This window comes from Budorcas taxicolor, chromosome 10 (assembly GCF_023091745.1).
Source record: "Budorcas taxicolor isolate Tak-1 chromosome 10, Takin1.1, whole genome shotgun sequence".
In the NCBI taxonomy this organism is placed as follows: Eukaryota; Metazoa; Chordata; class Mammalia; order Artiodactyla; family Bovidae; genus Budorcas; species Budorcas taxicolor.
This window is the reverse complement of record NC_068919.1, coordinates 27,580,771-27,606,751: the sequence shown is the minus strand read 5'-3', so window position 1 is coordinate 27,606,751 and position 25,981 is coordinate 27,580,771. Positions and strand designations below refer to the sequence as shown.

Here is a 25,981-nt window from a genome sequence, read left to right as displayed (position 1 = left end):
GTTATTATTTCTCCTGGCAATCTTGATTCCAACTTGTGAGTCTTCCAGGCCAGCATTTTGCCTGATGTACTCTGCATAGAAGTTAAATAAGTAGAGTGATAGTATACAGCCTTAAGTTACTCCTTTCCCCATTTTGAACCAGTCCATTATTCCATGTCTGGTTCTAACTATTGCTTCTTGACCTGCATACAGGTTTCTCAGGAGACAGGTAAGGTGGTCTGGTATTTACATCTCTCTAAGGATTTTCCACAATTTGTTGTCATCCATACAAAGTCTTTAGCTTAGTCAATATAACAAAAGTAGCTGTTTATTTTTTAATTCCCTTGCTTTTTTTCTGATCCAATGGGCATTTTCAGTTTGATCTTTGGTTCCCTCTGCTTTTGTAAATCCAGCTTGTACATCTGGAAGGTTCACATACTGTTGAAGCCTAGCTTGAAGGATTTTGAGCATTACCTTGCTGGCTTGGCACAGTACTGCATGCATATTGTTCAGTTCAGTCGCTCAGTCTTGTCTGACTCTGTGACCCCATGAACCGCAGCATGCCAGGCCTCCCTGTCCATCACCAACTCCCAGAGTTTACCCAAACTCATGTCCATTAAATCTGTGATGCCATCCAATCATCTCATCCTCTGTCGTCCCCTTCTCCTCCTGCCCTCAATCTTTCCCAGTATCAGGGTCTTTTCAAATAAGTCAGCTCTTCGCATCAGGTGGCCAAAGGATTAGAGTTTCGGCTTCAACATCAGTCCTTCCAATGAACACCCAGGATTGATCTCCTTTAGGATGGACTGGTTGGATCTCCCTGAAGTCCAAGGGACCCTCACAAGTGTTCTACAACACCACAGTTCAAAAGCATCAATTCTTCGGTGCTCAGCTTGCTTTATAGTCCAACTCTCACATCCATACATGACTACTGGGAAAACCATAGCCTTGACTAGACAGACCTTTGTTGGCAAAGTAATGTCTCTACCTTTTAATATGCTCTCTAGATTGGTCATAACTTTCCTCCCAAGGCATAAGTGTCTATTAATTTCATGGCTGCAGTCACCATCTGCAGTGATTTTGGAGCCCAGGAAAATAAAATCAGCCACTGTTTCCACATCTATTTGCCATGAATTGATGGGACCAGATGCCATGATTTAGTTTTCTGAATGTTGAGCTTTAAGCCAACTTTTTCACTCTCCTCTTTCACTTTCATCAAGAGGCTCTTTAGTTCTTCTTTACTTTCTGCCATAAGGGTGGTGTCATCTGCATATCTGAGGTTATTGATGTTTCTCCTGGCAATCTTGATTCCAGCTTGTGCTTCCTCCAGCCCAGCATTTCTCATGATGTACTCTGCATATAAGTTAAATAAGCAGGGTGACAATATACAGCCTTGACGTACTCCTTTTCCTATTTGGAACCAGTGTGTTGTTCTATGTCCAGTTATAACTGTTGCTTCCTGACCTGCATACAGGTTTCTCAAGAGGCAGGTCAGGTGGTCTGGTATTCCCATCTCTTTCAGAATTTTCCACAGTTTATTGTGATCCACACAGTCAAAGCATATTGTTAGGTTCTCTAAATACTGGCTGACCACCTGATGGGGATGGGAAAGGAAACAGAGGATACTTGGGCTGATTTAGGCTGCTGGGCCTCCAGGAATTCTCCTTTTGTGGAGAACAGGTGTCATTCTCTCCAATTCCTTATGTTTTCCCAGATGAGCCTCCCTCTGCTGACACCCTCAGGGCTACCACTGTATCTTCTCAGAGCCTTTGTTCTCCCATCATCATTCTGTTGCCCAAATGGAGATCCAGGGACAATTTGCTAAATGTAATTGCTATGTGTGTGGTACTTCTGACCCTTGAGGTGGCTTGTTTTTCCTGAATCTTTTTTTTTTTTTTGCCCTCTTTTGCCATCTGATAGAAACACTGACCATCTTCCACTCCTCTCCTACATCCAATTAGTCACCAGATCTTCTCTCTCTTAACTTCTGAAGATTTTTCTAATTCACTACTTTATCTCCGTGTCTACCACCATTACTTTAATTCATGTCACTGTTATCTTATAAGCAGTTTATTGCAGCAACCTCCTAACTTGTTTCTCTGCCTTGGTTCTAGCCCCTTCACACTGGAACTGCAGTGACTTTTCAGAGATGCACATTTGATTCTATCACTTCCTTTACTCATTGGAAAAGACTCTGATGCTGGGAGGGATTGGGGGCAGGAGGAGTAGGGGAAGACCGAGGATGAGATGGCTGGGTGGCATCACTGACTCGATGGATGTGAGTCTGAGTGAACTCCGGGAGTTGGTGATGGACAGGGAGGCCTGGCGTGCTGTGATTCATGGGGTCACAAAGAGTCGGACACGACTGAGCGACTGAACTGAACTGAACTGAACTGATTGCCCTGAAGATGAAGTTCAAAATCATTGGCACGGGGACTCATGACCCTCAGTCTAATGCCTGCTTCTTCCCCAACCTCACTTCTCACCTCTCCTTGTTCCTCTCCCCTGCTTCAGCCCCACTCAGCTCTGTGTGCTTCCTCACACACTTCCTTCTCCCTCTGTGGGCCCTTTGAATCATACTTTAAATCATACTTGTTTTCCCCATACGCCACGAGACAACACAGCCTTAAAGGGCAGGGATTATCCTTACACAAAATAAATACTTGAAAAATTATATACATGAACATTTAAGTGAGTTATTGATGTTTGGACTTCACTGCCCTCTGTGGATAACATTTGACATTTATTTAGTACTTACTATGTGCCAGACTATGTATGACTATGTTTAAGTTCTTTAAACATAAAAACTGAGTTTATTCTAAGGAGCAAGTACCATTAGATCTCTACTTTACAGACAAGGAAACTAAGGCACAAAGAGACAAAGCTACCCACCTAATATCATTCAGCTAGTAAGTGGTTGAACACAGATAGGACCTCAGGAAGTCCTGTACTACAATGTTCGCTCTTAACCAATAACCCATTAATGTGGTCACAGAGTGTATCACTGAGTCTTGGCTGTGTGAGAGCCAGATGGATCAACACTAAATGGGAGTAGACCCATGACAATGAGAGAAGAAAGTTCCCTTGAATCTTAAGCCGGAGACTTGGGGAAGGGGCTCAGCCAGGCAGGTTTGTGCTCAGTGCAATACGTCTGCAACCACAGGCACCATCAGTCACGTGCTTTCAGATAGTCTCGGACACAGAGTCCGTTCACGAAGGTTTGAGTTGAGCACTTGCTGTTCCGTGTACTGAAGAAACCAAAAGTAGAATCAGACACATATTTTGCAAGATACCCACAACTTAGTGAAACAGACTGCACCATGTGAACAACTATGTAAGCCACAGAAGACTATAGTTAACAGTGTAATGGAGAGAGGACAGCCCCACTTCTGTTAGCTAATTCTCTTCATTTCCCTGAAGGCTTGTCTCATACCAGCTAGTACCCTGGTGAGCGTACAATGTGGGGTTGCTAGGTAGAAAAATGCTACGTGAAGCCAAGAGTAGAAATGTTAAATTCCCACCATCTTGGACTTGGTAAGCCCCAGAAAAATACTTGGAGTACCTAGATTAAGGGAACATGGAGGGTCCATAGGCCTTTTCTTTTGCTCTTTTCTATGTATTGGGGCTAAATGAATACCTAGTTCTTGGCTTAAACAGAGCCCTGGCATTTCAAGGTTTTCTGTAGGACATTTGGAAATGGTGCTTCTCTAGGGTGAGGACTGGGCTGCAGAGAGTGATGAGGAGCTATTTCAGAACAGATGTCAACAGAGCCCTTCTCTCCATGCTGAGAATCATCAAACACATGCCCCACGCCTGCCAGGCAGTGACTGAGGCTCAGGCTCCAGAGCACAGAGACAATGAGCCGGCCTCCTGGGGGCTCTTCTGCTGCAAACAAATTAGCTCTGATGGACCAGTGGCCTCTGCTCATTCTTGGGAAATGTGGAGGTGGGATCCCAGGCCGGTGTGGAGTTTAATTAAGGATGGCAGCTGGCGGAGCAGGTCAGATGGCTCTGTACTTCATGTCACAAGTCGTTAGCTGCTTTTTGTTTTTCTCCACATATTCCCATTGTCCTCTTCTTTCCCTTGCTAGTGCCCACATGTTGTTCTCAGTGTTTTGGAGTAGTGTGTGACTTTATCCCCGAGTATGGAGAGTCCAGGCAGGACCACACTCTAGAGGTGGAAAAACTAAACTTTGAGGAAATGATATAAAACTATGGGAGACACAGTGCTCCTGCAGGAGATGCTTCCTCTCCATGCTCACTGTCTTTCTGTAAATGTACCCATTGGTACCAGTAATTAAATAGCAACCATCTTGGGACTTTTACCTATTTTTAAACTTTAAACTTTTTATTTTGTGTTGGGGTATATATAGCCAATCCACCTTGGGACTTTTAATATCTGAGGGGAAAAGAAAAGTTTAACTGGAGCCTGCCTAGTGTCTGGTATCAGGTTGGAGGATGGTGGTGCCCGAGGAGAATTCCTATCTTTGTCCAAGCAAGCCACACAAGGAGGGAAGAGAGCTGACTCAGAATCGCACAATCTTCTATAAGGACAGAATCTCTAGCACTTGGAGCTGTGAAAGTTTGTGTCTTAAAGAGACTGGGATACATGGGGTTCTTGTCGAAGTGAGCATGAATGTTGGGGTTATTCAGTTGATTAGCCCAAAATGCACCCCTTAAAGTACATTACACCCCTTAAAGTACCCCTTAAAGTACAGCTACACCTGCTGACATTCCTGAATAGAAAAAAATCCAAATCACATCCTCTAGTGAAGTGAAGGAGGAAGGAAAAACACTCAAACCCTGGCTTTTTTGGCCTCCTATTCTGGGGACGTGAGATCCAGATAGACCAAGAAGTGGTAGGGGAAAAAAACCTCTGTAAAATCTTGTGAGATGGTATCCTCTTTGGGAAGACTGAGTCGGACAATATACGTTTATGGCATACGATCTGTATGGAAATGCTTTATCATATTATTGTCTGCCACTTGCAATGATGCGATATGTGCTCTAAAAACACTCCCTGAATGTGAAGCCTTGCCCTACATCACCAGCTGTCTGCTTGCTCCAGTCCCATACAAATGAGTTAATTACCTGCAGCAGGAACAAACCTTGAAAACAAAGCAGGAAGTGTGGAAAATAAAGGCTGTTGTCTCCTGGTGTACAGTTTCTCCTTGGTTATATCATGTTCATAAAGAGAACTGGGCAGTTTCCTATAATACCAGAATTCTAGGAAGTCTGGGTTTTTAGGATTTCTGACTGCAGAAACCCTGAATAGAAAAGTATGTAAGTGGCAAGTACTCAAAAGGTGAAGTTGCCCATGGGCCAGTAGCCTTTGGGGTAGAATCGCCTGTACTTGGATCAACCTATACTTGGTGGTGGTTGTTTAGTCGCTCAGTTGTTTCTGACTCTTCATGACTCGCGGACTGTACCCCTCCAGGCTCCTCTGTCCGTGGGATGTTCTGGGCAAGATTACTGGAGGGAGTTGCCATTTCCTTCTCCAGGGGACCTTCCCGATCCAAAGATTGAACCCAATTCTCCACATGTTCTGCAGCGCAAGCAGATTCTTTACTGCTGAGCCACTGGGGAAGCCCACTCTGGGCTTGGGGCATGTTAAAACTTTACTAAAGGGAAAGAGTGAGCAAGTCCAACAAGAGGGATGTCTTTGTTTTTGAGGGCATTGAGGTTGAGGAGGAGAAAGAAGGTACAAACACTTGGAAAGTGAGGAGAGCTTAAAGATTGCTGATTCCATAGTATTTATTTTATAAATGAAAATGTTGAAAAGCAGAAGGCTTGTCTCTGCTTTAGCAGCAGGTTTGTTTTAGCTTTTAACCTGAAGGTTCATGAAAGCAATGTTACCTGTCTCTGAGTGTTAGACATAGCTGTGGATGACTTCTGGCCCTCATTCCTGTTACTCTCATGGTGCCAATATTACAGGGGAAACAAAGGCTTGATGTGAAAGGTGAATGTAAGCGGTATTCCCAAGGGAAATGGTGCTTCGTGGAACCAGGTGGTAAACTCCTAAAGAGTAGTGATTTTGTTTGCATGTCTTTGTATCTTTCTGAATACCAAGTGCTGTGTCTTACAGAAATTAAATACTTAAATATTTGCTGATTGAAAATATTCTAATTGTGGAAAAAATCTGCAGTGTTGTCAGCAGCAGGAATAGAGTTAGATGTATGGATTTGAATCCAACTCATCCAAGTGTAAGCCATCACCTTGGACAGATGACCTATGTTCTCTGTGTCTTAATTTCCTTTGCTGTAAGCTGAAATACTAATATCTATACATGAAATAGTTGTGTGGGTTAAAGGAAATCACTTAAAGCAAAGCACTTTAAATAGTATCTGGCCTAGAAAAGTACTCAATGAGCATTAGCTGTTACTACAGTCTACAGAGAAGGCTTTCTTTGTTTTTGAGAAATGTTTGAGAATATCTGGTATTACCTGAGCAATGATGTAGAATGATTGCTGTAGGGGTCATCAATTCTTATAGTTCTGGACATTTCTTTGTTCAGAATTAAATGTATGTAGCTCCTTTTACACTGTGGTATCCAGATTTTCTGAACAAGTAAACGAATTCCCTATTTTGGTCACTGTTGTTGAAAGCCACACTTTGGTCTTGTCTGCTTACAGATTGTTATGGATAAGACCCCAGTGACTTTCTTCCTTTGGTCCCACCCAGACATCGGTGTCAATCAGCCTTCCCTGCTTCAATAAGGCTGTATGTGTAGTGCTCTCCCATGGGTGCCCCCAGCCCTCACTCGAGTTGATCCTGACATCTTGGTCACTGTTCCCTTGAGACTTCGGGATTTTCTTCTCGTCCTACTTTAGAATCCAGCTTGAAACTCATCTTAGCATGAACAAGAAAAACCTGCCTTTGGTACTCCTTCATCCATCCATCAAATGTTACTTTGATTCATAGGCTCTTTGCCCTTGAGATGTTACTGCGTGACTGACCAACATGAGTAGGTATCCTCATTCTGGTTTTATTTCCACAGTACGTTCCTCCAGATCTCTGCGTCTGCAACTTTGTGCTGGAGCAGTCCCTCTCTGTCAGAGCCCTGCAGGAAATGCTTGCCAACACAGGTGAAAATGGCGGCGAAGGGGTGAGTACCTGAATTATGTCCTGGAAAGGGAGGGATTGGGACACACCATAGCCCCAAAGTACACACTTCATTTCATTCCTCCAGTTTTGAACTAGAAAACCTTGGTTTTCTAGTTTCCTTGAATCCATCCTCATATTCCTCTTATTCAGCAGCCCTACTTCCTTTGGGTTAACCAGCTTCCACCAGAAAATAGACTAGATCATCTTAATGCTGCCCAAGCGGGGCATAGGTCATTGAACCCATAATCCACCAGGATATATGGAGAGGCTGAAAGAGCCTTGGGAAAGGGAGGGAGAGTTATCTGTTAGGCTGATTCTTTTTTCTTGGAAAAGTCTCTTGTGGGTGACTTCTGGCCCTCATTCCTCATTCCTGTTACTCTCATGGTGCCAATATTGCAGGGGAAACAAAGAGATTTATGACTGTGCCGAAGAAGCACAGCCAGATTACAGCCATTTGGAGAGGATTTCCTATAGAATTCAGAGTCATTGACATGTACCCAGATCTTCATGGCTTCACTCAGGATGAGCAAATACAGAGCTGTATTAAGCTTCTATTGTCAGTAAAATTGTTTCCAAGTCTTTAACTAAGGGATAATGGCCTTGCAATGTCCCAGGCAAGACATTGACCAGAGACTTCAGAATAATCTTTGACCCGTTCCCTAATGACTCACCTAGTTATATTCATTTATCGTTTCAAATATTCTAACTCTATGGACTGAGTGTCTCACATGCAGGCACCACGCTCCTATGCCCCTTAGATACTGTGTTAGATGACTATCCTTTATCTTCTGGGTTATTACATCAGACTCACTACTCTGATTCCTTCTGTGCTAGACCTCACCTACTATTTTATTTTCCCTAAGCTGAAATAATGCTCTTTACAAAATATAGACCTAATTGTCACACTTTACCATTTAAAAATTGTCTTTCTGCCCATTATCGTGAATGAAATCCCATATTCCTTAACTGGGCATAAAGCACTTCAGGATTTGGTGAGTCTTGCTCACCTTGCCTGTCCCGTTGCTCACCACATCTTCCCAAACACTCAGTGATCCAACCACATTGAATTCTTTTCAGTTCCTCAAACATAACCATTCTCTTTGCCTCAGAATCATATGTGTCAGTTCTTCCCTCCATTTAGAACACCTTTCTCCGCCTCTCTCTCCCCTTATATGATCTTTACTTCTCTTTCAGGGAACAAGTCTACATATTAGGTCAACGGAGAAACCTATAAGTTGACCCTGAAAGTCTAGAATGGGTACCCTTGCTTGAGCAACAGTCAGTGAAGAGTTCTTACTACTGTGTACTATAATTACAAGTCTAATTCTTTATACTCTGTAGTGTGTTGTAGGTAGGAATATTTACAGGACCTAGCACAGTTTATTATTTGACTTGAATGAACTCATATATAATGAAGTGTCTCATTGGTGGTAGAAGAGACAATATCTGTAGCCCCAAGAGAACCAATATTTACATTTAGGTCATCTTTAAGCCCTTAATGTGATCTTACATAAATCTTTTAATCTCTTGGGACCATAGTGTTCTTATCTATAAAATTAGGAAGTATAATTAATTTGCTAGGGTCCTTAACACCAACATTTGTGATTCTTCACTCTTTTGGTTTAGAATAATATGCTTTCATCAACCACGTGAAAATAGCTTTGCTATGTTCCTTAGAGCATAAACACAGGTGAGATTTTGTTCTTTTCAAGTTTATCTCCCCCTGACATTGACCTCAGTACCCCCAACCTTTCTTCCTTAGGCACACACCCTCAAACATTTCCAACTCAGTGAAATAAATTACTTTTTAATTGCTCACTTTTCCTCCAAGATAATTAACTCATGATTTATAGACATCTTTGGTGAGGAGGACCTGCTCGATTTGGAATATCACCACTTTCAGTGTCAACCAAGATCAGCTAGACCCTGCCAACATATGGCCCCAGGATAGAAATTGGGAAGATAGAAGCTATTCTAACTGGATAATTGTCTCATGGGCATTCTCTTATCTTGTTTGTTCACAAATTCCATTTCAAAGGACTTCTTTTTCTTTACCAACAACTTTGTGTAGTTCAGGGAATCCTGCAGGTGTCAAAGTCAACTGAAAAATTCTGGTTATAATCTTTGCTCTTCTTTGTTGCCAGGAACTTAAATAATAGTCTTGTCCTGGTTTGTCTTTTGAAAAAGAATAACTAATTCATTTTCCATATAGAATAGAAAGACCAATTTAATAAGATCGAATGCATCGTTTTGGAATATATGTCTAATACATACCTATAATTACCATCCATGTTCTAGCAGAAGTTTACTCCATGTAGTTATATATTTCAAGGACCATCTTTAATTCACAATATTTAAATACAAATAGATTAAGTCTTATTGGAGGATCCAGTCTCTTTGAAAACTCTAGTCTAAAATAAACAATCCATGACATTTTTATGGTTAAATAGTCATTGGATAACAATCACCATATTGAGTCAGACTCTAAAATTTCCCGTGTGCTGTATTGCCATTTTGTGCTATTTTACCAAAGAAAAGAGCGAGCTAATAGTTATTCCCCATCCTGATATATTACTTCTTTGTAATTAATAACTGGAGATCTTAGAGCTAGAAAGAAGAGACTTGAAAAGAGAGCTGGAGCACAGATAGGAGAGGGTACTGTCTTTAAATGATTTAGATTTTATTATTTGTTGGTGGCTCCACTAGTTACCCGAACAGCAGCTTCAGTTGCTAGAACCCTCTTGGAACTCTCTCACAATTCCATCTGGGCTCTCAATCTTTATTATGAAGAATAATATTTTTCATATAACCTCTTGAGTCTGAATGTTTTGCTTTTCTGAAGTGATTGCTGTGTGCACTTACTATTAGTACTTAATTTGATTTGAAATGATAATATTCAGCAGGGGAGAAAAAGAAAAAAAGAAAAATCAAGGAAGTAAGTTAACGCAACAGACCATAATGATTCTCTGGGGAGCCAAGGGATATTTGAGTGGGTTGACACCTCCTCTGCATGCCAGTCCATTCTGTTTGGAAAGAGACATTCACTGCTTTTAAATGGATATTACTTACACTAATGATCATCGCTACCACCAGACGGGATGCTTTGAAGAGTGTCATTTTTCCTCCTGGGCATAAATTGGTCTTTGTGTGTCTGTTCACTGCTGCACAGCAATTGGACTTTTTAAAAATAACAAATATTGGTTATTTGTTTATTCATATGATGAGCATACAGAAGTCTTGCTTCAGGGATTGGTGGTTCTGCAGCAATTCTTTTCAGTAACAAAGAAAACAGAGATGTCTACCTTGGTTTAACAACAGAGGGTTTATTATTGAAACATCCTTAGCTATAGCCAGTAGCATCTGGGACTCAGCTTTATGTTGAAAAGGAAACTGAATGATGAGAAGGCCCCAGGGGGCAGAGGATGTCAGTGCCCCTCAGAGCCCACCCTCGCTAAGCTCATCCTTGGGTCACTTTACCTCTGGTTAAATCCTGTCTGATGTTATTCTGGGGAATATTACCAAGAGATGGATGCTTGGCACTGTGGCCAATTAAATAGCTGGACTTTGATGTAAAATCCCTGCATACAAATATAATATATTTTTACATTAATGGAACCTACAGTGTATGAGGTCCCCAGCCACCTTCAGCAGGACAGGGAACTAAAAAGGATGTCACCATCTCCCTCTGAGTCCTCAGTCTTCAGCATCCTATAGCAATGACCCTGAACTCAAAACTAGCAACATGTGCAGCGAGAGAAGCTCCGTTTTTGGAGTCAGGTAGATGTGTTTTCAGTCCAAGCTGTACAGGAGCAAGTGACTTCTAGGACAAATTGCTTCCCCTTTCCGTACCTAACTTTCCACACCTTCAAAATGCAACCTCCCTCATAGGATCAGGTGAGAATTACAGAAGTGTTGACAAGCGCCTATGGGTGTGGAAATGAACATTGGTTCCTCTTTTCATCTCTGGTCTGCTTCCTCCGGTCACAGATCCTTCAGGCATATTCAAATGCCTCGAAGGAAGGAGATTCCCATACTATATGACCAGATGCATGTTAACTCGAGGGCCATATAACTACAAATGAGTTTTGACATGAATGAATATAATGCTTCTAAAAATGGAAGACCTTGATTAACACAGTTACCAGCTGCACTCCTGATAAGGGCTCAGGTTTTCTCTAAAAGTTGACTTAATCACTGTCAGACTTTTACTACTTAAAAACGGGAGATGCAATATATATAAAAAGAATGAATGTTATGGTTGTATAAGATCATGCTAGGTTTCAGATTCTAAAATCTCTAGAATGCAAATACACAATCAGCCTTTTAAACTTGATTGGGAGATGTGACCTGGAAAGATACTGTTTCTGTAAGAACCTCTCTCACAGATAAACTCACTGTGAGGGGGTCTTCTAATTCCCCGTATTACTTATGAGGGAAATCAACACTGAATATGCATCAGAAGGACTGAGGCTGAAGCTGAAGCTCCAATACTTTGGCCACCTGATGCAAAGAGCTGACTCATTGGAAAAGACCCTGATGCTGGGAAAGACTGAGGGAAGGAGGAGAGGGGCCAACAAGGGTGAGATGATTGGATGGCATCCTTGACTGAATGGATGTGAGTTTGAGCAAATGCCAGGAGTTAGTGAAGGGCAGGGAAGCTGGTGTGCTGCAGTTCATGGATCTCAAAGAATCAGATACAACTTATCAACTGAGCAACACTTAATTATGAGATGGTCCCTTTAACACTAAGGAGCTTCAGACTCCTTTCACTTGCCCCTGTCTTTGAGCAGGGAGTGCTACACACAGCACAGTTGCTCAAGAAATGCACACATGTGGCGGTACATTTGCCATGCTCAGGAATGACGTGTACATGCTTGCTGAGAAGCTCGAGGTTGCCTCCTGCCCTTGTGTGACCTTGTAAACAGCCAAGGAGGCGTAATCTTACATGTTGCTGTATTCACATAGATTTTATTTAAAGTATGTGTCGTGAGATACATTGTAGCCAAGTTCAAAGCATTCATCCTTCTTATAAAGCCACAGAAAATCTAGTCACAGAAAGGTGACAGCGTCATTAAGAAAAGAATCTGCCAAAGATGCACCTCCCCTGACATGGTTAGGTAATGAACAAATCAAAACAGATGCTGAGGAGGGCAACTAGAAGCCTGTTGTCTAAAGTTTGGATTCTGGCTGTGCCCAGATTTAAGACATCTTGTGGGAACTTCCAGAATGAAGAAGGCCAATCAGAGCCTTACCTCCTTATTCCTGGGGCCCTGAGATCCCCCCGTCATCTGTATATCACAGAAGAGGAGGGACAGCCCCCATCAACCAGAGGTCGCTTCTCAGTTTTCTGAGGCTTTTGTCTTTCCTCCGTAATTGTCAGAAAAGAGCCAGAGTGAGAACTTACTTTGATGTGTGTGTGGGGAAGGGAACAAGACTGAGGGAGGAACTATGTACGCAATTCTAAATAAACTTCATCCCCGTTGCCATTGTTTAAAAGAAAGAAATCGTTTGATGAGTCAAATCTAACAGGAGGTGTTTTTGCACCTTTAAAATAGGACACAGATTTTAAAATAGGACAAAGATTTTCTTTGGAGAAAAAATACAAAGACACCTCTACCTGCTTTGGGATGTCAGTCCCAGGACTTGCCCATATATGCCTTACAGCAGGGGTAATCAGAATGTGCCAGAATCACCACATTAGGTTTCCAAGTCTGGACTTCCTTTGTACTAGGTGGTAAGACGCCACTGCATCAAGCTCTCCAAGTACCTCCTCGGTGCTCCCACTCAGGACCTCCCCTCTTCGGTGCCAGCGCCTGTCAGGTAGCTCATGCTGGGGATGCTACCCATGCCTGCCTGCTGCCTAACTGGGAAGATCCAGATACCACAGCATTAAATTATTGTTTAACCTCATCCTGCTTTTTGTTTTGAAAGGGAGAAAAATAACATGCTGATTTCGGATGCTTCCACTTCTTTTTTTAACCTATGGCTGGTCATCCACACCCACTGTTAAAAAAAAAAAAAAAAAAAAAAAAACTACTTTTGTATTAACAGAATCACCAAACCTGTTTGGTGAAATCACTGTTATATGCGAAAGCTTGAGTTTATATATCAAAACCTCCTCTTGACAGTCTGCTCCATGTTAGAGTTTGCTCACATTTGCTAATGGCAGACTGTTCTGGTGACAAAGCTATGTCGGTGGTTTAGTCCTAGAACTGCCACCTCCTGGAGTTTTGCATGTTAAGTCACTTCAGTCTTGTCCAACTCTGTGACCTATGGACTGTAACCTGCCAGGCCACTCTGTCCATGGGATTCTCCAGGCAAGAATACTGGAGTGGGTTGCCATGCCCTCCTTCAGGGAGCTTCCCTACCCAGGGATCAAACCTGTGTCTCTCATGCCTCTTGCATTGGCAGGCAGATGCTTTACCACTAGCGCAACCTGGGAAGCCCTCCACTGACAATGGCCCATCACCAATTAGTTGTGGAAACATTAACTTGTTTGTATTAGTCGTTATTCTAGAGACCCTGGCTCCCATAATATTAGGTAGATGGATAAATGATTTTATTCTCTTTCTGCTTTGTTGTGAACAGAGAGAAATTTTCAAATTCCATCCATAACAGCAACCCTAAAGCTCTAAGTGATGACAACATGGTTTTAATTTTTTGAGACATGAATAGCCTATAAATCTTCTTATGGAAGAATATGAGAGGTATTCTGTAGTTTTGACAGAATTTCTTTTTTCAAGAGCCAGATATTATTTTCAGAAATTATACAATAATGACAGATCTCCAAACTAAGGTTTTTAATGTATTTTTTCACAGACCAAACTGTCATCAAACTATGTCCCTTGTCTTCTTTCTTTCCCCTCCTTACTGTTCTCTCATTATGTTATCTTATAATTTTATGCTGATATAAGGGATTTAAATGTTTCTCTGATAAGCTAATACTAATGAAAATGTGCACAAGTAACTCATCTTGTTGAGCTGGCCTTTCGATAACATGATATCATTAAAATTTGCCATCTGGGAGACTTTACTTCATGGTAAGAAAACTCCTCTTTGGTAAAAGAAAAAGTCTAATTGGTTGCTTGCAATATTTCTAAGAAAAAGAAATTCCAAATTTTCTGATGTAGGGTACTGACCTTTGTCCTTGGGTGGATTTTCTTGCATAAATATAATTACGAAAAAAAAAAACTGCTACAGACAAATTTAGGCTACAGCGTGTAGCTTGTTTGCCAGTTTCTTGATGACATCAGCATGGTACTGGAAAGGTAAAATCAAACTTTTACATCTAATGCTGCTGCTTACTCCTAGCTAAAATCACAAAATACTCACTAGGTCGGAATTGTATTCCCATTGGGGTTTTTGCTCTTCTAAGTATCAGCAGATTCCTCAGATGACTTGAACGCTTTCAGCAGGACTGGTCCACACTCAAATATACATTGACTGTCATGTGTTTGATTTTGCTAGCTCAGTGGCCTCTTGGAATGGGTATGTTATTCACTCCTTTCCTGTGTGTGTCTCTGCATGGACAGCTGACTCTAGCTGTATTTGTAATGAGCTAGGCTTCTCACTTGTGAGTGTTCAAGGCTGTTTCCATCCTCTGTGCCTCTGCAATTGAAAAAAGCACCGCACACCTCAATCTGGGTGGAATTAGAGGTGCCTGCACACTTAGAAATTTGTTGCTAAGAAACCTGTTAAACTGCTGCTCTGAAATTACAAGGCTGGCTTGCCTGTGGACTCATTTTATCCTTTTCCTTCAAGAGATCGAAGTTCAGGTCAGTCGCTCAGTCGTGTCCGACTCTTTGCAACCCCATGAATTATAGCACACCAGGCGTCCCTGTCCATCACCAACTCCCAAAAATTGTTTCTAAAGTCTTTTTCCCTCTGACTATGGTCTAGGTGGCCTGTGGCCATACGGTTCAAGTTGATAAGGTGACAGAAGTGTGCAGCCTTGCCTTATTCCAAGCTTCTCGGTGCTTCAGACTCACCTAGTCTATTATGCAAGTCCAGCTCTGCTCCTCTGGAAAGCTGGAATTCATAATAAAAATGGAAAAAGCTAGTTGGATATTTCCCCATTTTTCATGCAGCATCCCCAAAGTGAACCAGCAGAAGAATCAAATGTTAATTTCAACAGTTAAGAATAACCATTAAAGTTAACTAGCTTTTTACATTTATTCATATCTGGAGTAGAAGCATTTTAAAGTAAAGAGGCCACAGAATTAATTTTTAAAGCTCCAGACTCTATCAAATCTACTTCTTTATGAATATAATGTTTCAGCTTTATTGGAATAGCTTTTTCTTCAGTGGATTTTTTTTTTCATTCTGAAGTCAGTACCTCCTGCTTAGAGTAAATATGTCTGTGTCATCTTGGGGTTATTTTGCTAATGTTACATCAGCTTGGCTGATGTTACATAAACCCTGAAATTCCTCTTATTGTTGCTGTGGACATTCAAATGCTCTGGGAGTATAGTCATGTCATAATGACCTAAGTTGTCTTAGAAAGCTTGAGCTTCTTTCCCAAGGCTAGATGTAGTTTTCAGTGATTGTGTATGTTTGTGTGTGTGTGTGTGCTCTTAACATTTTAATTGCAAAAAACAAAACATCTTCATTAAAATTTCTTAGAGGAGTGAGGAAGGATTGGAGTACTTAAACTTTCTCTGGAACATACTAAAAGGTAAATAGTTGTATTCTTACATGAGATATTTTGAAGAGAAATTTGCTGAACTTAAAATAACTATTTGAAGGGTCAGAGATGAATTTGAGCTACATTTTTAGGAATCTGATTTAATCCTAAATTGTGGAATAGTTGAATTAGGGAAAATCTTTCAAAAGACTTGCTTACCTTTTTAAAATGAAGCACATTTGGAAATTCAAGAAATCCTGGGAGAATCGAAACGTTTCAGGTTATTTATTAAACTTTCCTTTGATTGTGAAATTTACTTTAATAACTACCAGGGTTTAAATTATATTTTTGTTGGGAAAATTGAATGAACTAGAAGAAAAGACCCCTTATTTATTTTCATTTCATGAAAGTTTAATGTAAACACCTATTTGCAAATTCTAGTAAAGAAAAATTTACTTGGTACCAGAGAAACCCTGGTCTCAACTGGTGCTTTAATCCTCACTGGAGTAAAAACCATGTAGCCAGTGTCCCAGTGCTATGATTACTAATATTTGGTTTTCAAATGGAAGGATCTGGAATGACTAAATGGAATCAATGGAAAGAAAGCAAGAATAAGAACAAGGTTTTGGGAGTTTGTGGGATAAAAGTACTCCTGCTCTGTATAAGAAGAAGAGGAAAGCTAATGGAAGGATGTATCTTTTTACCTGGCATCTCCTGTAGCTGAGACTTAGGCTGGTACTGAGAGGGAGATGGGAGTGCCTGAGCCTTGTTCCTCAGTCCAGAGATATTGCTCTGATGGGAGGGAGGAAAGTGCAGGACTAGAAGGGGCTGGGCATTCTGGCCCAGGCATTGCTGCTCTCTGGGCCTTGTTCTGCCCCTTTGCAAAATGGGGCTTCTGAACTACATTATTGACTCCTGAGTATCTTTAGACTCTTCCAAGACAAATGTCTATCCACGAGGAAGAATTTGCAAATCATCAGGGAAATTTAGAAATAAAGACAATGTATGAATTGTCTCCTTAAGCGAAGTTTATAAATGGAAAGGTCTGCCTTTCTTATTTTCTGTGATCGTGGCCTTTTTAAAAAACGTTTTACTTTTTATACCATTTAAACTATTATACTCCATTTACAGCTACAATAGAAAACACTGGCTGCATTCCCCATACTGTATCACACATCCTACACCCAGTGGTTTGTTTTTGTGTTTTTGTTGGCAGTAGGCACATCTTCCTTGGTGGATTACTCTGGGTCTTAGCTCCATGATGGAAGGAAGGGGACTCTGAGTTCCCAGGCACCAGCTGCATCTCCTGTGCTTTTGGTGTGGAGAGACAAGTGAAGACAGCACATTAGTAAGAATCACCTGTTGCCATTAGTGATATGGAGCTAGAGGCTGGGCTCCCTGCCTGCGTTTCTCTGCTGCTCATCTGCTTTTATGAGGTGGAGGGCAGTGGGCAGGAGAACTAGGATGTTGCTCCTGGGAATGAATTCAAAACTGTGTCTGGGTCAATGTGGCCAGCCCTATGCAGGCTTCTGCGAAGAACAGCCTTTGGGAATTTGCTTGAGGAGGTGTTTCCTCTTCCTGAGCCCTCTGAGTCCTGGTCTCTGGGTGGGCCTGGGCAGTGATGAAAACTTATGGCTTGGTCACTACCAAAAAATACCTGTTTTCATGTCTCTGGTGAAATATTAGAAAGGTAAGATGAATGCATGACTTTTTTTTTTCTTTAAACTCTGTGTTTATCTTTAAATAGTTGTCCCTTTTCTGAAGCTTATAACTTGGCATTAGAAGTTTTCAAAATTACAGCTGGAGTACAGAAATCTCTAGATTTTATCTTATTAGTGGATACAGGTGACTGAATTGTCATTCTTGAGGCACCTATAGTCAAGCGGGTGGAGCTATCCGTGGTGCTGATTCTGTAAGTTAATGGAGCTTGCCTCGTGTTCATTAAGTTCAGGACACAGCTCCAGGGGTGAGAGGACCAGGCATTTTGCCCCAATAATTTGTAGGACTGTTTCTCCATGTTACAACCCCAGCAACTTTACCTTATACCCTACCCTTGTGGGGATATTTCCATGTCAGCTTGCTAAAGGGACTGTTGGGAAACCCTGATCCAATTTTAGGATTTACACAAATTTGGGGGAAAAAATAACCTCATGTATTATAGTGTCTCAAATTCACCATTCTTTCTCTCAGCCTTTAACAGGGTCCAGTAACATGTTTCTATACCAATTTCATCCATTTTCAATAATGGGAAAAATGGAGGGTGTATATTTAACAAGATGCTAGCATTTTCAAACCTCTTCCTCCCCTCAGGGTTGTAAATTTTGTGGTGAATTCAGCTCCTTATTCTACCCCTGCATTGTACCCAGGCAGGCCTCAGCCATAGGTGATGCCAAGGGCCAGGGGGTGGCCTAGCAGCAGGAGTCACAATTCTCTGACCCGAAGTGATTGGCCTGCGTCACCAGAAGAGTGAGCAACTGCAGTTTCCAGTTCATTGTTCCCTCTGGGCAGCCGCTTCAGTGTGTAAGGCAACAGGGGTGCACAAATCCATGATTTATTGGCTGCACTCATTTCAGTCAGTGTCGGTGGGAGAAACACTAGGACTGTGGTACTCCCAGGCGCTCTCAAGGATGCAGTCTCTTACAGACATAGAAAGTAAACTTACGGTTACCCGAAAGGGGAGGGGGAGGACAGAGAGGTTAGGAGTTTTGCATTAACAGATACACACTACTATACACAGAATAGACAAACAGCAAGGATCTACTATACAGCACAGGGACCGCTACTCAATATTTTGTTAATAACTTAAGGGGAAAGAATCTGCAAAAGAATGGATACACACACACACACATAAAACCAAATCACTCTGCAGTATACCTGAAACCAACCGCATTGTAAATCAACTATATTTCATTTTTGAAAACATCAATGTTCTAATCATAAGGAAAGAAAACTGAAGAAAAGAATGCACTGTCAAGTTAACCTGTTTATATAAACCTCCAATTCCTTGTCTCAAAACCTCACTCTTTTCCTAGAACACAAATCCCTCTTAAATTTTTTTACTGTATCCTACAAATGGAGCTACCTAGGCCATAGTTGCTTCACCTCTAATGCTATTGACTTAGTTTGTAATTTTTTATTAGATTTCATTAGATTGAGCTGTTCCCAGGGCAACCAGGAATAAACTCACTTGCTGAATCCCAGAGCTAACAAGTCAATTGGCAACTGATTTCTTGTTTCACTTAGTTTTTGTGTGTGTGTGCTTGCAGGAGTATAAAATGCTCCTGGTTCTGCCAGTCCGTTTCCCCCATTTTTCTACCTGTCCGTAAGGACTCACTGACTTGTATACTTTTTTCAAAAATGCATTCACTTCATTTTAATCCTGTTAATGAACCTTGAGATTTTTCTTTCTTGTGGATAATAAAATATCAATCAACATTCAAGCATTCCTTCACATTTACACTTGTCTTTCCAAACTTATCCTCCTATAAAAAGGAGTCTATTTCTGTCTGTCCTTTTTATTTCATTTATTTATCCACTGTAATACTCTGCTACTAAACTATAGTTTAATAGAAGAAAAAAAAGCCTCCATCTAATTTCTTGCATTAAATTATGGTGAAAACTCAGTTGCTTAAATCTCTCCTCTAAAGGGTGATGTCCTGATGTTTATTGTGAAGCATCCCAAATAAATTAAGACATTTCCATACTAGACATTCACTCTTGTTTCATCCAGTAAGGGCTACTTTAGCTTATACTCACTAGCATGAAACATAGGTACACCCATCCCCAGGTGATCTTGTTTTTAGCGTATATACCTATGTGTATTCCTCCAAAACAAAAGACATCCAAATCTGTAAGATCTATTTTAAATATACTCACTTGATCTAGGACAGGAGTCTCAGGTTGAGGCCAGGTTTTTCCTTCAAGTCCCAGGGTCCTCAGGAGCAGGGAAGGCTCAGACTCTATCTCCTACACATGGTCCCCAGTCTCCTTGAGGCTGGGACCTTGTGACTCCAGAAAGTCCCAATTGTGGTTCATGAGGCCTTGTGTACCATTCTGTCCCAGATGGAGCACCTACAATCCTTCATAACAGATGTTTTTTTTGAAAAGTGACCCCTGTGGTAATTCACCGATAAGGGACAACTTGGGTCACGATGTTATTATAATCAGTGCAAGAACCAAACACATGACTCCAGTGTTCTCCCACTTTCTAATCAGACTTCCTGCTTTCGTTCAATGATCTAGTGAGTGAAAAATAACATTGATATAGGGCTGTCATGACTTGAACTTAGAATCCCTGCTCTAAGGCTGATAGGAGCTCACGTGTATGTTATGGCGACACTTTCACACACTGTGTCATCGCATTCCTGCTTTAGCATCATCTTAGACTCACACCTCTCTTCAGGTACCTGACATGTCCCAAAATGCAGCCTTCACTTTCTCTGTGATGCTCAGACCCCGTCTGTTTGTCCCAAGGGGGTGCTCGTTAGCCCTTTTAGCATTCCTGCTGAGGTCTTTGAGAGCAGCCTTGTTTCCTTGCAGGTGTACGGTAGCCCAGGCCCATCTTAAATTTTTTTTTCTTTTTTTTCACGGACATGAAATTGCATGACTCTTTAAATTCATGGTGAATAATATTAGAGATTAGATTTTGTGGTGACAGCTGTATGTTAGATTGACCCCACCACGACTGGTAGGAAGGAAGCATTTGTATGATACCGAAAAGAAATATTGCTTATAACACATGGTGATCAAGACTTCATTTTTATGAAGAACATGAATTTAAAGTTCACAATGATAACTCTAGTGTAATTTCAGCCTTACTTAATTTTTCTGCCTTATTAAAACATAAGCACTTGTGAAACTATTTTTGCTCTTTGAGGTGACAGTTTTCCTGTTACACTGTATTGGGCTGTCCTTTCTCCATTTATTTAAAAAGCACTTAGGGGATCCCTTCGGTATACCCTTTCCCTCCTCTGGTTTCATGGCACTATTTTCTAGTGTATTAAGGAAGATCTTGAAAGTGCCAAAACAGGTTTATATAGAAGCATATTGATTATTAGACAGTGATAAATTACCAGGAATTTCTTAACTGCTTTCAATCGAGACTCTCTGTTCCTCTGAGTTTCCCTCTCACTGCAGACTCTGTAGATAACATAGTTACTTCTTCAGGTTTCTGAGGATCTTTCATAGTCAAGCAGTGATCCCTCCCAGTGTAAAGAGGAGAAATCCACTGCAATATTCTTTTTGTTGCTGTTGTTGTTTAATTGGGATACAATTGATGTACAACACTGGTATGCACTGGGACAACTTGGCATACTCGTATTGGAAAACAGTTACCATAGTAAGTTTAGTTGATATCCATCACCTCTTATCTACATTATTATAATTTTTTTCCCTTGTGACAAGAACTTTTAGGATTTACTCTCTTAGCAACTGTCAAGTACACCATCCAGTAGCGTTACCTGTAGACATCATGTTATATATTGTATCCCCGATGCTCGTTTATCCTAAAACTAGAAGTTTATATCTTTTAACCAGCTTCACCCAGTTCCACTACTCCCAATCCCTTGTCTTGGTAACCACGAATCTGATATCATTTGCTATGAGTTTGAGTTGTTTTAGATTCCACATGTAAGTGAGATTATACAGCATTTGTCTTATTTCACATAGCATAATGGCCTCAAGCTCCATCCATGTTGTTGCAGATGGCAGGATTTCCTCCGTTTGTGGTTGAGTGGTAGTCCATTCTACCACATTTTCTTTATCCATGCACTTCTGTTGATGGACTTAGGTTGTCTCCATACCTTGGCAACTGTAAATTGCTGCACTGAACATGGAGAGTGTGGATATCTCTTTGACATAGTCTTTGCATTTCCTTCAGATAAATACTCAGAAGTGGACTGCTGAGTCATATGTTAGATCTATTTTAATTTTTTTGAATTTAAAATACTGTTTTCCACAGTAGCTGCACTTATTTACATTTCCATCAACTGTGCACAAGGGTTCTCTTTTCTCTGTGTCTTTGCTAGCATTTATTATTGCTTGTCTTTTTGATAATAGCCACTCTAACAGCATAAAGTGATATCATAACATTTCCCTAATGATTAGTGACAATGAGCACCTTTTCATGTACTTGGCCATTTGTATGTCTTTTTGGGGGGGGAAAAATGTCACTTCAAGTCCTTTGCCCATTTTTTAATGAAGTACTTGGAGTTTTGGAGGTTGTTTTTTGTTTTTTGTTTTTTTGTTTTTGCTATTGAGTTGTCTGAGTTCTTTATATGTTTTGGAGAGTAACCTCTTATCAGATTCATAATTTCAAATTTTCCCCCATTTCGTTGATCATTTGCTTTGTTGTGAAGAAATTTTTATGTTTGATATAGTCCCACTTGTTTATTTTTCATTTTGTTGCATTTGCTTTCGGTGTCATATCCAAAAACAAATTTAAAAAAGCATTGCCAAGACTTGTGTCAAAAGGCTTTTCTCTAGGTTTCCTTCCAGGACTTTTGTGGTTTCCGGTCATACATTCAAGTTTTTAATCCATTTTGAGTTGATTTTTGAGTGGTGTAAGATCATTCTTTTACATGTGAATATCCAGTTTTCCCAGCACTGTATTGAAGAGGCTATATTTTCTCCATTGAGTATTCTTGGCTCTCTTGTCCAGTATTGGTTGGTCACATATGCATGAGTTTCCTTCTGGGCTCTTAGTTCTGTTCCATTAGTCTACCTGTCTGTCAATACTATACTGTTTTGATAAAGGTTGTAATGTAGTTTGGTTACACACAAATTTCATTATTATTTTTTCTATTTCTATGAAAAATACTATTGGAATCTTGGTTGGGAATGCACTGAGTCCATGTATGACCTTGGGTAGTATAGATATTTTATCATCTAATCCATGAACACAGGACATCTTTCCATTTATCTGTGTCTTTTTCACTTTCTTACATTATTGGTCTTATATTTTCCAGTGTAAAATTTTTTTTACCCCCTTGGCTAAAGTTTTTCCTAAGGATGTTGTTGTTTGATGTTATCATAAATGGGTTCATTTTATTTCTTTTTCAGCTAATTCATTGTTTGCAGTGTTCTTTCATGTACCAAATCATCACAGTACACTCCCACTGGGAAATGATTGATTGATGTTTCTCCAGCCATTGAAGGAGTCAAACATTAGCACAACTGAGATTTAGTTTTGCTTATTTTGGTGTAAGTTTTTTCAAATTGTAAACCATGCTTGACATTTCTGAGCCAGTCACTGTCTTCCTCCTCCTCTTCTCACAGGTACAGTTCAGTTCAGTTCAGTTCAGTCACTCAGTCGTGTCGGACTCTTTGCTCCCCCAAGAACTGCAGCACACCAGGCCTCCCTGTCAATCACCAACTCCCGGAGCCCACCCAAACTCATGTCCATTGAGTCAGTGATGCCATCCAAGCAGGTCATGCTCTGTCGTCCCCTTCTCCTCCTGCCCTCAATCTTTGCCAGCATCAGGGTCTTTTCAGATGAGTCAGCTCTTTGCATCAGGTGGTCAAAGTATTGTAGTTTCAGCTTCATCATCAGTCCTTCCAATGAACACCCAGGACTGATTTCCTTTAGGATGGACTGGTTGTATTTCCTTGAAGTCCAAGGGACTCTCACAAGTATTCTCCAACACCACAGTTCAAAAACATCATTTCTTCAGCACTCAGCTTTCTTTATAGTCCAACTCTCACATCCATACATGACTATTGGAAAAACCATAGCCTTGACTAGATGGACCTTTGTTGACAAAATAATGTCTCTGCTTCTTAATATGCTGTTGACGTTGGTCATAACTATCTTTCCAAGGAGTAAGCGTCTTTTAATTTCATGGCTGCAGTCACCATCTGCAGTGATTGTGGAGCCCCAAAATAAAGTCTGACACTGTTTCCACTGTTTCCCCATCTATTTCCCATAAAGTGATGGGACCAGATGCCATGATCCTTGTTTTCTGAATGTTGAGCTTTAAGCCAACTTTTTCACTCTCCTCTTTCACTTTCATCAAGAGGCTTTTTAGTTCCTCTTCACTTTCTGCCATAAGGGTGGTATCATCTGCATATCTGAAGTCATTGATATTGCTCCCGGCAATCTTGATTCCAGCTTGTGCTTCTTCCAGTCCAGTGTTTCTCATGATGTACTCTGCATAGAAGTTAAATAAGCAGGGTGACAATACACAGCCTTGACGTACTCCTTTTCCTATTTGGAACCAGTCTGTTGGTCCATGTCCAGTTCTAACTGTTGCTTCCTGACCTGCATACAGATTTCTCAAGAGGCAGGTCAGGTGGTCTGGTATTCCCATCTCTTTCAGAATTTTCCACAGTTTATTGTGATCCACACAATCAGAGGCTTTGGCATAGTCAATAAAGCAGAAATAGATGTTTTTCTGGAACTCTCTTGCTTTTTCCATGATCCGGCGGATGTTGGCAATTTGATCTCTGGTTCCTCTGCCTTTTCTAAAACCAGCTTGAACATCAGGGAGTTCACGGTTCACGTATTGCTGAAGCCTGGCTTAGAGAATTTTGAGCATTCCTTTGCTAGCGTGTGAGATGAGTGCAATTGTGCAGTAGTTTGAGCATTCTTTTGCTTTGCCTTTCTTTGTGATTGGAATGAAAACTGACCTTTTCCAGTCCTGTGGCCAGTGCTGAGTTTTCCAAATTTGCTGACATATTGAGTGCAACACTTTCACAGCATCATCTTTTAGGATTTGAAATAGCTCAACTGGGATTCCTTCATCTCCACTAGCTTTGTTCGTAGTGATGCTTCCTAAAGCCCACTTGACTTCACACTCCAGGATGTCTGGCTCTAGGTGAGTGATCACACCATCATGATTATTTTGGTCATGAAGATCTTTTTTGTATAGTTCTTCTGTGTATTCTTGCCACCTCTTCTTAATATCTTCTGCTTCTGTTGGGTCCCCACCATTTCTGTCCTTTATTGAGTCCATCTTTGCATTAAATGTTCCCTTGGTATCTCTTATTTTCTTGAAGAGATCTCTAGTCTTTTCCACTCATCACAGGTAGAAGGTACTAATTTTAATGTGCCTTTTTCTTCTTGCCCGGAAAGCTGTGCTGTGGTTTCTTGAGGCTCTGGTTGGTTTTACTGTCAGTCTCAATCGCTTATCCTATCAGTGTCCATGTGATGAATTTACTCTGCGTACAAAGGGTAGAAAATAGATCAGGTAGTGCTTCCTCTATCCAGGGCCTGGCTTCTATTCACAGACCAGAAGAAGAGACTTTTTCCCTCAAAAAAGTTTTATTTTTCTTTTTGACTGAAGAATTAGCTGGTCGCAAGAACACGTAGACTTAAGCTAGGCTTTTGAGAGCAGCCATGTGAATCACACTGCCCAAGTGTTAGATGATTCAGAACAACTAGAAGCGACACTGTAGATGTAGGGGGGACAGTGGAGTGTTATCAGTGAGAATGCAGAAGGGCCAGGAACACAGAAGCCAGAGCGAGAATAGAAGATTGGACGTGACTGAGTGGGGACGGGGTGACCAAGTAGTGAGAGAAGAAAAGTGAAAGTCCCTCCCCCTCATCTGTTCTGCTTTTTTGCCCTTAACTTCATCTCTTCCCAGGCCTGATAAAATCGAGACTGGTGGGAGAGGGGAGGCCAGATTGCAGGTAACACAGCTCAGGAAGGGTCTAGCTGGTCTTAGATCCATGAAGATGGGTGTAGACACCTAGAAGTCATGGGCCTGGACTCTTTTAAACCAAGTCTGAATTGTCTAGAGCCCTCTCTACACAGGTTTTGCAACAGTTATCTGTGTCTTTCCACCTGTCACAAACATGGCTAGCAGAGCTAAGAGACCGAGAGTTTTAGCTGAACATGAGTCCTAGAGCCTTCAAGGACCAGGGGCAGCAGCCACGTTTGTTCTTTGCTTTGGTAGGATTCTGGAGAAATGCTAAAAGAAAAATCAGCCACTGGTCCAGAATGAGACTTCTGAGAACAGGGAAGTATTTGCACTGTAAGCATCATATCGATTATTTATATGAAGGGCCCGCTGTGGCTGGGAAGGTCTCAGAAAGGTGGTGGCTCTTAAGCCTGGCTCTGTCTTAGAATTACCTAGGATTCCTAGGACTCATCGAAGATCTATCAAATAAGAGTCTTAGGGAAATAGCCTTGCCTTTGAGGCTGTTTTTTTTTTTTTTCTCTCTCTCTCTCTCTCTCTCTCTCTCTTTGTTTTCATTTTGAAAGCCCTACTGATTCTGATGGATATCTGGGATTGAGGTGCAATTCTGTATGATCAACCCATGAGAGGTTCTGAAGAC

General features: G+C 41.1%; 1 protein-coding gene across 1 annotated transcript in view; it reads left to right on the top strand.

The window, feature by feature from the left end:
• The window catches only part of RYR3 (ryanodine receptor 3), a 573,341-nt gene that overhangs the window by 210,520 nt on the left and 336,840 nt on the right, over nucleotides 1–25,981 (top strand). Inside the window, exon 3 of the mRNA XM_052647070.1 lies at nucleotides 6,976–7,083. Within this exon, the coding sequence (XP_052503030.1) occupies nucleotides 6,976–7,083 (108 nt within the window). The remainder of the gene's footprint in view (nucleotides 1–6,975; nucleotides 7,084–25,981) is intronic.